The sequence below is a fragment of the Rhincodon typus genome, chromosome 6 (assembly GCF_021869965.1).
Source record: "Rhincodon typus isolate 14 chromosome 6, sRhiTyp1.1, whole genome shotgun sequence".
Taxonomy (NCBI): Eukaryota; Metazoa; Chordata; class Chondrichthyes; order Orectolobiformes; family Rhincodontidae; genus Rhincodon; species Rhincodon typus.
The window spans coordinates 19,100,238-19,114,719 of record NC_063337.1 but is presented as its reverse complement, the minus strand read 5'-3'; the positions used below and the strand labels follow the sequence as shown (position 1 = coordinate 19,114,719).

The 14,482-nt window shown below is 41.8% G+C and overlaps 1 protein-coding gene across 1 annotated transcript in view; it reads right to left on the bottom strand.

Moving 5' to 3' along the window:
* Nucleotides 1-14,482, bottom strand: part of mgat4a (alpha-1,3-mannosyl-glycoprotein 4-beta-N-acetylglucosaminyltransferase A) — a 156,136-nt gene that overhangs the window by 50,616 nt on the left and 91,038 nt on the right. The window contains exons 11-12 of the mRNA XM_048597898.1: nt 9,687-9,880; nt 2,067-2,145 (exon numbers count right to left, since the gene is read on the bottom strand). Of these exons, the coding sequence (XP_048453855.1) occupies nt 2,067-2,145; nt 9,687-9,880 (273 nt within the window). The remainder of the gene's footprint in view (nt 1-2,066; nt 2,146-9,686; nt 9,881-14,482) is intronic.

Below are 14,482 nucleotides of genomic sequence, written 5' to 3'. Positions count from 1 at the left end.
GAGAGTTGCAGGGCTGGAAGAGGTTACAGACACAGAGAGATGAGGCTGAGCCGGGTGATTTGTATCAGGGTGAGAAAAGCGGTAAGCTAAAGTCGCCATAGTCCCAGAGGACCGTGGGGCTGCTCTCGCATTAGAGAGACACAGATAGTGGTGGTTTAACCTGAGGGCCAGCACGTCTCAAGCAAGGGATGAGGTCAAGAAGTTGGGACCTTCACAGTGGCCTCAGCTGGTTTGTAAATTGAACCTGCGCTGTTGGCACCACTCTGCATCATAAACAACCATGCAGCCAATTTGGCATAAGATTGTGAACAAGGACAGGAATGAAATTGGCAGCGAGGATCTAAAGCATGTGACCAAAGACAAAGGCTTCAGTCTCCACAACATTTAATTGAAAGAAATAGTGACCCAATAAGGCAAGATGAACTCAGAAAGAGGAAGAAGGAAGCTAGGAGATAAGACCGGAAAACATGGCTGGAGAATTAGTGAAGGCAGTGAAAGTAGGAGTTTAGGATTTCCTTGGAATTGTTACAAGCAAGAACTTGAGGGTTAAGAGCAGAGGTGGAACCAATTGAAAGGAAACAGTTGACATTGAAGGAAGGGAGCCAACAGGTTGTCTTTGCTCTTCAGATTGAACCTTGACTACTAGGCGGCTTTTGGCAGAAGAGACTGAGGGCTGACAATGTCCTCTAGTGTGATTTGCTGCTTGACTGTGCAATTAATTGGATGTGCAATATTACTAAAACATTTGAGGGTGAAAGCTAGTGGGCTATTCTGGAGACTCAACCAGGAGTGGAGAGGTTTCAGAAAGTGGGGCAAGAGCAAGTTGACAGCGGCAGAAGTATTCTTTGGCAAATGGAATGCAAATGAGACGAGTTCAGTTTAGGAAACCTGTCGGCATGGATGGGTTGGGCTGAAGGACCTGTTTCAGTGCTGTATGATTTTTTATTTCTATTCATGTTGTGGGACATGGGCATCGCTGGCTGGCCAGCATTTCTTGCCCATCCCTAGTTGCCCTCGAGAAGGTGGTGGTGAGCTGCCTTCTTGAACCACTGCAGTCCTCCTGCTGTGGGTTGACCCACAATGCTATTAGAGAGGGAATTCCAGGATTTTGACCCAGCGACAGTGAAGGAACGGCGATATATTTCCAAATCAGGATGGTGAGTGACTTGGAGGGGAACTTGGAAATGGTAGTGTTCCCATATGTCTGCTACCCTTGTCCTTCTAGATGGAAGTGGTCGTGGGTTTGGAAGGTGCTGTCTGAGGATCTTTGGTGACTTTATGACTTGGTAGTTGGAGAATTTGAAAATAGAGTAGTGAGTTATGGCTTATGAGGGCAGTTGTGGGTGAGGCAGAGATTTTGTCCAAAGAAAGATGGAGAAGTAGTATTTGAAGAGGGTAGGAGGATGCGAGTGGTGAGGAACACCAAAGAAAGCAATTGGAAATGGTTTCATCACTGATCAATACCATATAAGAGCAGAGAGGCGATGGAAGATGGAATGCTGATTGGTAGGATTATGGTTAAGAAGTTAACATGGAGGGAATGGTTAAGAGAATACAGGAGGAGTAGTGGTAAGGATCACTTGACATGGTGATAGAAATCATAGAGCATAAGCATTTGCTCAGTGCAAAGACTGAGGGCAGGGTGGAGGATAGGAGACAGAATATCTGCGGCAGTCACTTGGTGCTGATCTTAAGGAAACGTACAGATCAAGACTTCCAAGGCAGCCAAGTGTTGGAGAACAAAGTGAATGGGTCAAAGGAAGAGAACATTCCACGAAAGTAGGGGGGCCACACCAAAGTATGATTTGCTGACAAAGGCCATGTCACCACTGCGGTAGATTGACCATAAAGTTGATCTCAAGTATATCAAGATGCTTTTCCAAATGTTGTTTTGAATTGAATTGATCAGAGAAACCAATTTCAACCATTGTTCTTTTTGGCACATGCTAGATAACTTTGTTATACAAATGATTTATTTATTCTTCATCATATTACAAGTGCTGGCTGCTTTTAAACTGAACCTAGTTTTAATGAGATGTGAGGAATACCTTAAAGATGTTCTTTACCTTGTAAGGCAAAACTTCAACACTTGTGTTCAACAGCAAGTCTCCAGGATGTTCTGTATTCCCAGTGTGAAACAGGTACCTGAAACCAAGACAGCAAATGTGGTGGTTAAAATAATTCAAATAAGCCTTAACCTTCTACTTGCCTCTGTAACCACCATTACTAACATTACACTGACATGCTATGTTAGCAGTATCCAAATAATCCGGAGACCTAGGCTAATGTTCTGAGAGATGCAGGTTCAAATACTGCTACAGTGGCTGGTGAAATATGAATTCAATTAATAAATCAGGAATCTGAAGTTAGTCTCAGTAATGGTGCCATGAAAGTTCTATCGATTGTTGTAAAAATGCATCTGGTTAACTTTAGGGAAAGAAATCTGCTGTGTTTACTACACATGACTCCAGACTCACTGCTGTTTGAAATGGTTAACCAAGTCATTCAGTTTAAGAGCAAATAGAGATTGGCAACAAATGCTGACTTTGCCAGGGACCTACCTCCCTCTTTAAATAAAATAAGATTTCCTCCCTAGGCTGCTGTTTTGCCCTGGTGGAGGGTTAATCTGCTGATCACAAAATGTCAATGGTCAGGAAAAATGATGCATAAAAGGACCTTTGCATATTTAAATGGACTTCCTTATGGTGGGAAGGTGTCTGAAGCTGGTCTAACTGTTGATAAAATTCCTCCATGTGGACCAGAGGAACATTCCCCATCACTGACTACCTTGGAACAAGGTCAAACAAATGGTGTCTGCCAATGCTTGCTTTGAGAGAGCACGGGTCCAATTCTCATTCCAATTTCCCTCTGAGGTGGCCTGTCTCTCAGTTCAAACACCCCTCTCACTGTGGCAGGCCAGACCTCATTTTCCCCCCTACAACCCTTCCGCTAATGCTGTGGTGGCCCGACTGTCAATCCAAAGACCCTTGCCATAATAGCAGCCCATTTCCAACTCCTCCTGACCCTGTGGTGGGCCAACTCTCATTCCTCTTTCCCACTTGGCAGCCTGACTCTCAATCAAACAATCCCTGCCCCTACTAGTAGTCAGGCTGTCGGTATACAAAACCCTAGCCACTGCCCTCAAAAACCTGTGGTAGATTAACTCTAGTTTCACCCTTACCGTGGTGAATCAATTCCCAATCCAAACCCTTCCCTCCACCCATGGCACCCTGCTTCTCACTACCTAGCCTACTGTCCCCCAAACTCTTGTTTCCCCCAAACCCCAATATCCTTTGGCAAACCCACCCAACCAAGAATGACTCTTTGCCCAATCTCCCATAGCAACCCAACTCACAGTCTCTCTCCCCAGATGGTCTCACTCTCATTCCCCTTTGCCCCACCCTCCAATGCATCTCAACTCTCAATTCAAGCCCTTCTCCCCAGCCCCTGACAACATGGCTCTCACTCGCTCTCCTGTCCAAGCCAGTGTCTCCCATTCCTGTAGACACACTTTCACAGCTCCAGGCCTTAGGCTGCGTGAAATCACTCATATTGCACTTTGCCTCCAATCACAGACAGTTCCCCTCCCACGTTTGCAGCTGATAGGCTTATCAATCAGCTGCAAACACGGTAGAGACGCGGCCTCGGATTGATGAAGCAGCTCCTTTCAAAATCTTCCAGTGACAATTAATTAGAGTTTGAACAAAGGTTCCATGAGTCAGACAGGACCCCATGATGAGCCACATGTTGGCCTATGGGCTGCCATGAATATGTCTGACATAGATGTTTAATCATGATCTTATTGAATTGAGGAGAAGGCTCGAGAAGCTAGTCATAGGTAGGACTCTAAATTAATTAGTGATTGATGAATATAGCCATAAACCATATACATAGAATCATTTACCATCACTGTTATTCTGTTTTCTGTACTAGATATCAGATGTCACTTTATGACTCTAAGATGATAAGGAAAATTTCTTCTCTGGAGACTTCACCAAAGTGGGTGAAATACCAGGCTTCCCACTCTCATTGCCTTCCAATGCCAACCATATACGCTGGGCAGTTAAGGGCCTGAACAGGCCTGAGGCTGACTGGCTAGCTGGACTTACCCACACTGCTGTATTGTGGAAAGCAAGTCAGGAGTGGATTGGAAGGCAGTGAGATAGCTACAAGTCGATTTGAACGTGCTCTTCTATCATAGGGGGCCATAATAATCCAGGCACATGGAGCCAAATGGCCTCCTTCTGCACTGTAACAATTCTGAGTAAAATTGCCAATCTCAGCTCCATTATTATAACATGTGGTGGCTAGGTAGTTCCTCAGAAGAAGGGGATATAGAGCACATTGAAGACAACTGTTCAGTAGGACCTTTGTCTCGCAACTGAAAAGTTGTGAACTCAATATCTACTTGCGACACTAAAACTCAACCCAGAACTGCTTTAGTGGAACATTTAACATCGGTTAAATTAATCCTTCAAATAAGATATTCAACAAATAAACTTGTTTTCTGTCTTTCGATCAGTTATTTTTCAGAGCAGTTGCGTTTCAGTTGGACTGTCATGTGGAATACTGTAACAAAGAACAAAACGGTATGGCAGGGAAAAGAAAGTGTGTATTGTCCCAGAACAGCTATCCAGTACAGCCTTCAGAGGTCTAGGTTTGCAAATACTAATCTCCTAATGGGAAGTTTCAAAAGAAACATCAGTGCTGGCCTAAGGAACAAGTTGCAACATTCGGCCAGAAAATGACAGTGTGTAGGAAAGGGAAATCAGCTCTCCTACGAGTAGATTTAGATTTAGACTTTATTGTCATGAGTACTAAGCTGAACAGTATCTAAGATGACAAGGTGTAGAGCTGGATGAACACAGCAGGCCAAGCAGCATCAGAGGAGCAGAAAGGCTGACGTTTCGGGCGTAGACCCTTCTTCAGAGCTTATTTTGTATGTGAACACTCAAACATTGGTAATGGGCAATTAGCTAAAGTCCACAAAAGCCAATAGGCACCTCTCTCCATTAGAGACAGTCAATCGGTTATAAACAGCCTGAAGGGCAAATTTCCACAAATATGGGGTGAGCTGAGGAGGTAGGCTTCAAGGAACAACCACAGCTGGTGCAGGAACTGATCCCATGCTATTGGTCTTATTCTGCATCGCACACCGGCAATTGTGCTAACTGAGTTTCCACCATGATAAGCACATTGTACAAACTTGGGCTCATCACTCACTTGCAGAAAAATCACTCATATCACTGTAAATGATCCATACATCGAAATTACTCTACTCCACCACTTCCTAACATAAAACATTGACTATAAAGGAGTGTGACACAATACAATTGCAGTAAAACTATGCAGCATTTACCAAGGTCACAAATATCAAGTGCTATAATAAAGAGATACTTCATGTTTGATGTATGTGGACAATTTCCATTTATTTTGAATAAGCTGCATTCACTCTGAATTAAACAGCACTGCACAAAACACAAATTTAAATAAATCTTCATGCCATTACTTGGCCTGAATCAGAATTTCATTCAATTTGTGATTTCAAAGCAAAGATATCCTAAAGAAATCTTATTAAACCTGAAACAGAAACTAGGTCAGCACTTACAATGCTTTCATAACCTTTAAATCTGATGAGCTGTTCTGCATTCAAAAGGTCTTTAAACAGAGAAGGTAATTGAATAGAACTGAAAAACATTAGCACAAGAGACTAGAGGGAGAGGCAGAAAACATTTTGTTTTCCATAACAGTTTACATTATCATCTCAAACACAAGGAAGCACATATTTAGTCAGAGTAAAGCTTGACGTAATTGCCCATCAGATACATAATTTGGGCTTCTTACATATCAATGTGCAATTTAGTTTAAAATACTGAAAATCACTTGCTGTGTGCCATGAGGAATCCCAAGAAACAATTCAACCATGCGATGAGGGTAGTCAGTAAATAGAGATTCCAGCTGACTTTTGTACTGAACTAGCCTTGTGCATTTGGAGCTCTGATGCACCCACAGTCAGCAACTCCATTACTACACTGCTGTTTCCATTTAGCAGAAATGATGCCAATAGTCTGTTGGTCTGTTACAAAACTTTCATTTTATCATACAAATGCCTATTTTCCCAATGTGACATGGTAACAGAAAAGTTACTCAAGAGTTATATGAGCAATATGTTGACAGAGGTAAGTATACTTTGCAAATTCAATATCAAAATATTGTTTCAGAGTGGCAACTGGCAGATAGCGTTAAAGAAAGCCAAAATAAAATTATTTGATTTTCAGCATCCTTTGACACACAATAAACATTAAAAGTGTAATTTGGGAGTAGATTCAACAGTATGCATTTTAAGCATTGGTGCTAAAGTCACGTTTTACTCAGGCTTTCACACTTGTATTCCTCGAGACATTTTGCAACAAATACAAATGTACAGTAAAAACAATTCATATACTGCATGAGAGGAGAGCGCTGTTTGGTTGGCAAGTTAACTCTGAATAGTAGAGACATTGCCTTGGAGAATGCACCAATTAGACAATGACTGACAGTTAACTCCCAAGCATACTAAAAATTTTAAACCAGGCAAGTTGACTCTGATTGGGCAAGGCATTTCCCTGAGGAAAGAACCAAAGAATGGGCTGTCACTTATTCTGTTGAGTTGCAACAGGCACAGTGAGTACATATTCTGTCTGTCTGTAATGAACAGGGCCCTGTGTGTTAATATATACAGGTACGCACAGGTGCACTACATTGCAGACTTGAGTGACTATCCTAAATTGGTTGTCAGAATAATTATCCACATATTCAGGATCATTTGGCAAATGTTGTTCAATTGTGGAATCACATCTAATATTGGACACTACATACTGAGTATTGCAAGTATGGCAAAATTGGATATGGTCAGCATCTTGTTCATTGCAAACAGCTAAAGGGATATACTAGCCCTATCTGATCCACCAGTCTATGGAGCATATGAGCCTACTTACATCAATAAAATTCATATAACACGTTCCTCATTTGTGAGATAGGCAGAACTTGTTGTCAAGTCAAAAAGGCAGTTGTAGACAGCCCCCTGGCCAATTTACAACTGTCCAATACAAGCCTACATACACATTGAGATTCCTCCAGCTCCATGCTTGATAAGATTGGCCTTATAGACACAAAGCCATTTTTTCACCAGGCTGAAATAGGGCACATCAAAGGCATTCTGCAGGATAATGGCTGCCCTGGTTCATATTACTTCTCACTGTAGTATGTGCAAACTCATGAATGGGCCTAAAGCCATAAACTTTACTCCTGAAAAGTACCAGACTACCAAAGATTACCTTGAGAGGCAGTAATCTCAAAGGTTTGAACAATAGATGAAGCTCCCTGTTTCATGCTGCTTTTATGCAGTGGTGTTTGCCACTAAGGGGATGTCGTTGCCAAGCCAAAAAAAAATCTTCTGCCAATTTTAGAGGGACAGATCAATAATGTTGGCTTAAGGGCAACTGATGATTTTCTTCCAAGCGCTGGAATTCCTTCGTCTTTCCCACCATCTGGTCATTTCTTTTGTCTTCTGCTTTTGCCAATCCTTTCCTGACTGATTGTGTCCAGGCAGTTCTGTCAGCAGCACAGACTTTCCATATATTAAGTCTGATCATGGTCAACTTGAGGTCTTGCTTGCAGACATTCTATCACAGATGTGTGTAACCTGTTGCCAATAGCAAGCTGGCCATAGAGCACATCTTTAGGATGCAGTTATGATCTGTTTGGCTCACATGACTAGTCAACATAATGCCCATTGACTCAAGACAGCCAACACTCTGGGAATGCTTGATTCTTGGTGACCTTCCACATTCAGCACTTGAGAGATGTCCAGTATTCATCTGAGGCAGCAAAGATGGAAGCTTTTCTGCCTCTTTTCTTGGCTTGCATCAGTTGCAAACTGGTCCAAATGCAACTTTGTAATACTCAGTTAGTCTGCTGTTGGCCCACACTCAGCTTCTGACGAAGGTCCTGATGAAGGGTCTAGGCCCGAAACATCGATTTTCCTGCTCCTCTGATGCTGCCTGGCCTGCTGTGTTCCTCCAGCTCCACACTGTGTTGACTCTGACTCCAGCACCTGCAGTTCTCGCTATCTCAGCTTCTCAACTTTGACACGGCATATGCAATCTGGGAAAATCCTGATGCTAATTTTACAATCAAGAGATAGCTCAGTCGTAATTCTTGAAACTTTAGATGACGTCCAGAGTGAGGTTGTCCATTTTGGTGGAAGGAGAAGTCTACACATCATGGTCTATGTCTTTCTGATGCTGACTGTCAGTTTGAACACCTCACAGATGCAGGAGGACTGATCTATTGCAAGTGAACTTCAGTAGTGGAATGTCTCGCCAAACAACAACTCACTGACATTACACACTTTGGTCTTGGTGTGCAGACTTGCCAAGTTGTCATTAGCTCTGGCATATTGGCAGATGCCCTGATTTGAGTCACTGAAAGCATGAAGAAATGAAATTGCCAAAGAGTTGGTCCAGGTTGCAGCCCTGCTGCTGTTCTTGAGTGCATGTGATGTAAACTGGCAAAAGTGTGTGTGTGCTTGTTGGAAAAATCAATGAAAACTAAAAATCCAGAAAAGCAGTCTATTTCTGCATAGTTTAAAAGAATTTGTCTCTTCTGATAAGATCTTGGTTAGGTCTATGAAATCAATGTAAAGTGGTCTGCAAGTTCGCAGCACAGCACATGGAATAGGAGGTAATGTGCTGCCATGGATTCATGATTGGTTAACAGATAGAAAAAGTAGGAACAAACGGTTTGGTCTCATATCAGAAGGCTATGACTAGTGGGGCACTGCAAAGATTTGGTACTCTGACCCCAGTCAAAAACCATAATTGCTGGAAAATCTCAACAGGTCTGGCAGCATCTGTGGAGAGAAATTAGAGTTAATGTTTTGGGTCCAGTGACTCTTCTTCAGAACTGACTGGGCCCAGAATGTTAACTCTGATTTCTCTCTGTAGATGCTGCCAGACCTGCTGAGATTTTCCAGCAATTTCTGTTTTTGTTTCATATTTCCATCCACAGTTCTTTAGGGGTTTTTTGTGTCCATGTCAATCAGTCATTGAAGACATTGAGGAACAAGCTATTAGGAAGGCTAATAGAAAATAAGACTTTGTTGCAAAAAGATTTGAGTCCAGGAGTACTGAACAGCTGAATGGACTGGATGCAGTAAAGGCTGTAGGACCAAACTAGATTTCAGTTTTAGTAATGAAGACTTATGTTACAACATTAGCTGCATCCCTAGGCAAGCTGTTTCAGTACAGCTATAACAATGCCAACTGCCTGACAACATGGAAAATTGCTCAGGTAGGTTAAGTCCACAAACAGCCAGGACAAATTTTACCTGGCCGATTACTGCCTATCTACTCAAGATCATCAAAATTAATGGAAGGTACTGTTGACAGTGCTATCAAGCAATATTTACTCATCAGTAACCTCCTTACCAATGTTTAGTTTCTGTTCTGCCAGGACTGCTGAGCTCTTGTGTTCTGTGAAGTTTTTGGGATTTCTTTGTTAAACATTGCAACATTCTAACAGATGGAAGAAGCCTTTGCTGATCATTAAGCACTCAATATTTCTGTACTTTATCATCCTATGTAAAAATCACAGCAACAAATTTCCTGTAAGAAGACTTCACCATTGTAAATCATTGTCCTTACCTATCTATATTCAATGGCTTGTCAAACTTGACAAGTATATAGTCACCAGTGAGAGGAGTGATTCCCCAGAAGAAGTCCTCTCCCAGATAAGCTTTGTCCAATGAATGGCCTTGGTAAACTTTTAGAGATGTTGAAACTTCTGCAGGAGGATTCACGTGCATTTTGTGAAGTAAAGGCTTCATAAAATCTTTATCCTGAGGACAGTAAACAAGGACACCACAAAATTTTAGCCATTAAGTCTAAACAAATCAATTAGCAGCTTTGCAACATATAAAAGAACATTGGGCACCCATTACTTAACTAATTTTACATGCTAACAATTGCATTTACATGAAAATTAGAATATGACATTTTTTAACTGCTTCAAATTAGTCCTCTTTCACTGCAATTCCATTCTGTCACTTTATTCCAAAGAAGAAAGTTAAATGTTTTGAGTGTTATTTGGGAGGTTTCTACCATTAAAGATGTGGATGCCTTAGAAAAGTCGGAAGTTGGTTTCCAAATATACACAAGGGACATCAAGGGCAGAAAGGAAAGCCATAATGAAATGCTTTTTGGAATATGCTGCATTTGTGTTTGGCTGGCAGTTGAATAAGTTCTACAGCTGTTTGTATTTACCAGTGGCTGTCAGTGTTAGCTTGCTACCGTACTATAAAGAAGAGGATTCCATGGTGATGGAGATTACAATTTTAACACTGTTAGGACAAAATGAAGGTCATCAGATAAATTAAAGAGTAAACAATGGCCTGGATTAGAATATGCTTTGGACATTTGAAGGTTTTGGATGAAATCATAGATAGTAAGCTCAAAGCCTTTATTCTGTGCCTAGCAATTTCTACCTTTATTCTAATTTTTCCTCTCCAGGTACCTGTTGAAACATGTTTCTGAGAGGGTCTTCAGCAATCTAATATCATTTGTCATATTACCAAACTTTAAATCTTGGTGGTGGCACAGCCATGAACTCCTCACTCAACACCCAAGTTGCACTTCCCAGCATGAGACAACAGAGAGCAAATGGGGAATATTGTAGCAAGTAGCAAATGAACTTGCTAAGATCAGCTATCCCAGCACAGATCTAACCTGGAATCTTTCTAGTCAGTATGCTCAGTAACACACCTATTCAGAGCATGATCATTAACGGGACTCCAACTATTCTACAGGGACTTGTTACAGATAGTTTGCTGCCAATATCTGCTGATGAACACCAAACATTCTATATTTGACTGAGGAAAATGACACCGGGAAGTGTGAGGCGGCATTGATACAAGGAAGAGTCAAGTAGAAATCACACAGGGATTGGTCTTGATATAATCTTGGTGTTACAGGGGTACAACAATATAGTTGATTCTACTGGTGATCTACTGACTTCCAGAACTCCGGAGAAATGGTCCAATGCATTATGGGACAAATAGTAATTAAATTAATGCACCTCCTACAAATACTACAAACTGGACAGGTTACAAGGCAGTACCAGTGGGTTTCTGTTTGTCAGTACGGTTATAAGTTGATTTGTACGCCATTGTGAGCACAACACAATACAATGTAAAATAGTCATTTGTAAGTAGGAGAAAACGTCTGCATGTTGGATCTGTAAAGTTAATGTTAATGTGCTATCTCATTGGTAAGTACAAGTGCTCATAAGTCAGATGTTTGTAAATCGGGGCTATCTATATCAGACTTTGATTGTAAAAAAAACCCAAGTTAAAGTTTTCCCGCAAAACAAGTAAACATCGTGTTATAAAGGAAAGATGCTTGCAGTACAAAACATGTCCCCACCTCATTGGCAACACGTAGCACTCTCCCTGGGGAATCATTCAAATTCAGAGGTGCTAAGCAATTGATGGACTCTAATGTTCAATTTAATAACAAGAGTAGAAAATGCGGATTAGCAGGGATTAACTGTCAAGTAAAAGTGCTTTTTGAAAACAGAGGGCTATGAGATTTCTGCCATTTGGAAGAAGTTGACCTTAACCAGATAATAATGTCTCTTGGGAATCTGTGTTGTAAGGAATTGTCAGCGACATTAGTTTGATCTCACTGGAAAAGTGGTGATGTAAGGTAACTTTATCAAAGATTTTTTTAAAGGTAAAGATTGGGGTGGGAGTTGAACAAACTGACATGGGAACTTCACTTCATTATTAAAATAAATAACTACATTCAGCTAAAATATTTTGAACAAAGGGACAATAAAGAATAATTAAATCAACAAGCAATTTGAGAGTTCGCACAGTTTGAAATTTCATACTACAGTTTGTTAAGAGACATTAGGAAGGCAAATGGAATTTTGTCCTTCATTGCTAAAGGGATTGAAATAAAAAGCAGAGAGGTTATGTTGCAGCTGTACAAGGTGCTGGTGAGGCCACACCTAGAGTACTGTGTGCAGTTTTGGTCTCCTTACTTGAGAAAGGATGTACTGGCACTGCAGGGGGTGCAAAGGAGGTTCACGAGGTTGATTCCGGAGTTGAGGGGGTTGGCTTATGAGGAGAGACTGAGTAGATTGCGCTTATATTCATTGGAATTCAGAAGCTTGAGGGGGGATCTTATAGAAACATATAAAATTATGAAGGGAATAGATAAGATAGAAGTAGAGAGGATGTTTCCACTAGCAGGTGAAGCTAGGACAAGAGGGCACAGCCTCAAGATTAGAGGGAGCAGATTTAGGACTGAACTGAGAAGGAATTTCTTCACCCAGAGGGTTGTTAATCTATGGAATTCCTTGCCCAGTGAAGTAGTTGACGCTACTTCAGTAAACGCTTTTAAAAAAAAATAGATTTTTTTTGAACAATAAAGGAATTAAGGGATATGGTGAGAACGTGGGTAAGTGGATCTGAGTCCACGAAAGGATCAGCCATGATCTTATTGAATGGCAGAGCAGGCTCGAAGGGCCAGACGGCCTACTCCTGCTCCTAGTTCTTGTGTATTATAATGTGGTCTGGTGAGGGCCAGAATTTTCCATTGGCAGAGATCTTGCAGCTCGATATTTTCAAACGAGGCTTTCTCTTGACAATTTCTTTCCATCAAATAACATTTTCTGCTTTTACTGTTGAACAGAACATGAAACAGTCCTTCAACAACTTTGCACCTTTTGACTAGAATAATAGCACTGGGGCAGTGCTCAGCATTTTAAAATGCTTTATAAATGATAGATAGGAGAAGAAGGCCTGTTTTGTAATGCAGGAACTTTTCTATTTTTTTTGCATTGTTTTACCGAAAAATCTAACTTCAGTTTTCTTTTAAAGGAGAATTACTTCATTCAGCATTTTGTAATTTATTTGTCATGGGATATAGACATTGCAGGCTAGGCCAACAAGTTTTGCTTGCCCCTAGTTGCCCTTCAGAAGGTGCAGGTGGGCTAGTTTCTTAAACTGCTGCAGTTGAACAGTGTAGATTAGGAAGAGAGTCCCAGGACTTTGACCCAGTGATAGTGAATGATCACTGATATATTTCCAAGTCAGGATGTCGTGGGACTTGAAGGGGAAGTTACAGGTGTTGTTTCCATAGCCCTTTTAGGCAGGAGATTACAGGTTTGAAAGATGAATGAACCACGGTGAGTTGCTGCAGTGCATCTTTAGGAGTGGAGAGAGTGTGACTTTAAGGTGATGAATTGGTTGTTCAAAAAAGAAACAGAAACAACAAAGACTCGTTTGGGTTTCCTCCGGGTGCTCCAGTTTCCTCCCACATTCTAAAGATGTGCAGGATAGGTGGATTGGCCATGCTAATTTATCTGTAGTGTCCAGGGATGTGTAGGCTAGGTGAATTAACCACATGAAATGCAGGATTATAAGGACATTGTAGGGGAATGGGACTGGGTGGGATGCTCTTTGGAGGGTTGGTGCGAACTCAATGGGCTGAAAGGCTTGCTTCCGCACTGTAGGGATCCTCTGATTCTTCTATGATTCTATGAAACCCACAGTGACTCTGCCTAATTTTAGAGACAGTACGGTGGCTCAGTGGTTAGCACTGCCGCCTCACAGTGCCGGGGACCCAGGTTTGACTCCACCCTCAGGCAACTGTCTGCGTGAATTTTGCACAGCGTCCCTGTGTCTGCATGGATTTTTTCCAGGTACTCTGGTTTCCTCCCACAGTCGTAGGTTAGGTGGATTGGCCACGTCAAACTGCCCATAGTGTCCAGGGATGTGCAGGCTAGGTGGATTAGCCATGGGAAATGGAGGGTTACAGGAATATGGCAGGGGGTGGCTCTGGGTGGGATGCTCTTCAGACTCAATGGGCTGAATGGCCTGTTTCCACCCTGTAGGGATTCTAGTCTTTGTTTTTGCTAAATCTAATTTGTATGTATTTCTCCCTTTTTCAAAAAAATGCTCATGGTTTAACTGGGTTTAAAATAAATTGGAATCAGTTCGTTGACATGGATACACCATCACACGTGGGAACACCACTCACCATGTACATGGTAAATACTCATGTGACTCGGCCAATGTTGTCTACCTCGTATGCTGTAGGTAAGGATGTCCTGAGGCATGGTATATTGATGACACCATGCAGACGCTATGACAACGGATGAATGGACACCGTGCAACAATCGCCAGACAAGCATGTTCCCTCCGAGTTGGGGAACACTTCAGTGGGCAAGGGCATTCAGCCTCCGACCTTCAGGTAAGCGTCCTTCAAGGTGGACTCCAAGGCAGATACAACATCGCAGAGTTGCCAAGCAGAAATCGAAGCCAAGTTCCATATCCATGAAGACGGCCTCAATCATGATCTTGCATTCATGTCGCGCTACATGTGACCCCACCACACTGTTCTGTACTTGTAAAACCTTCCTTACTGTTTCAGAG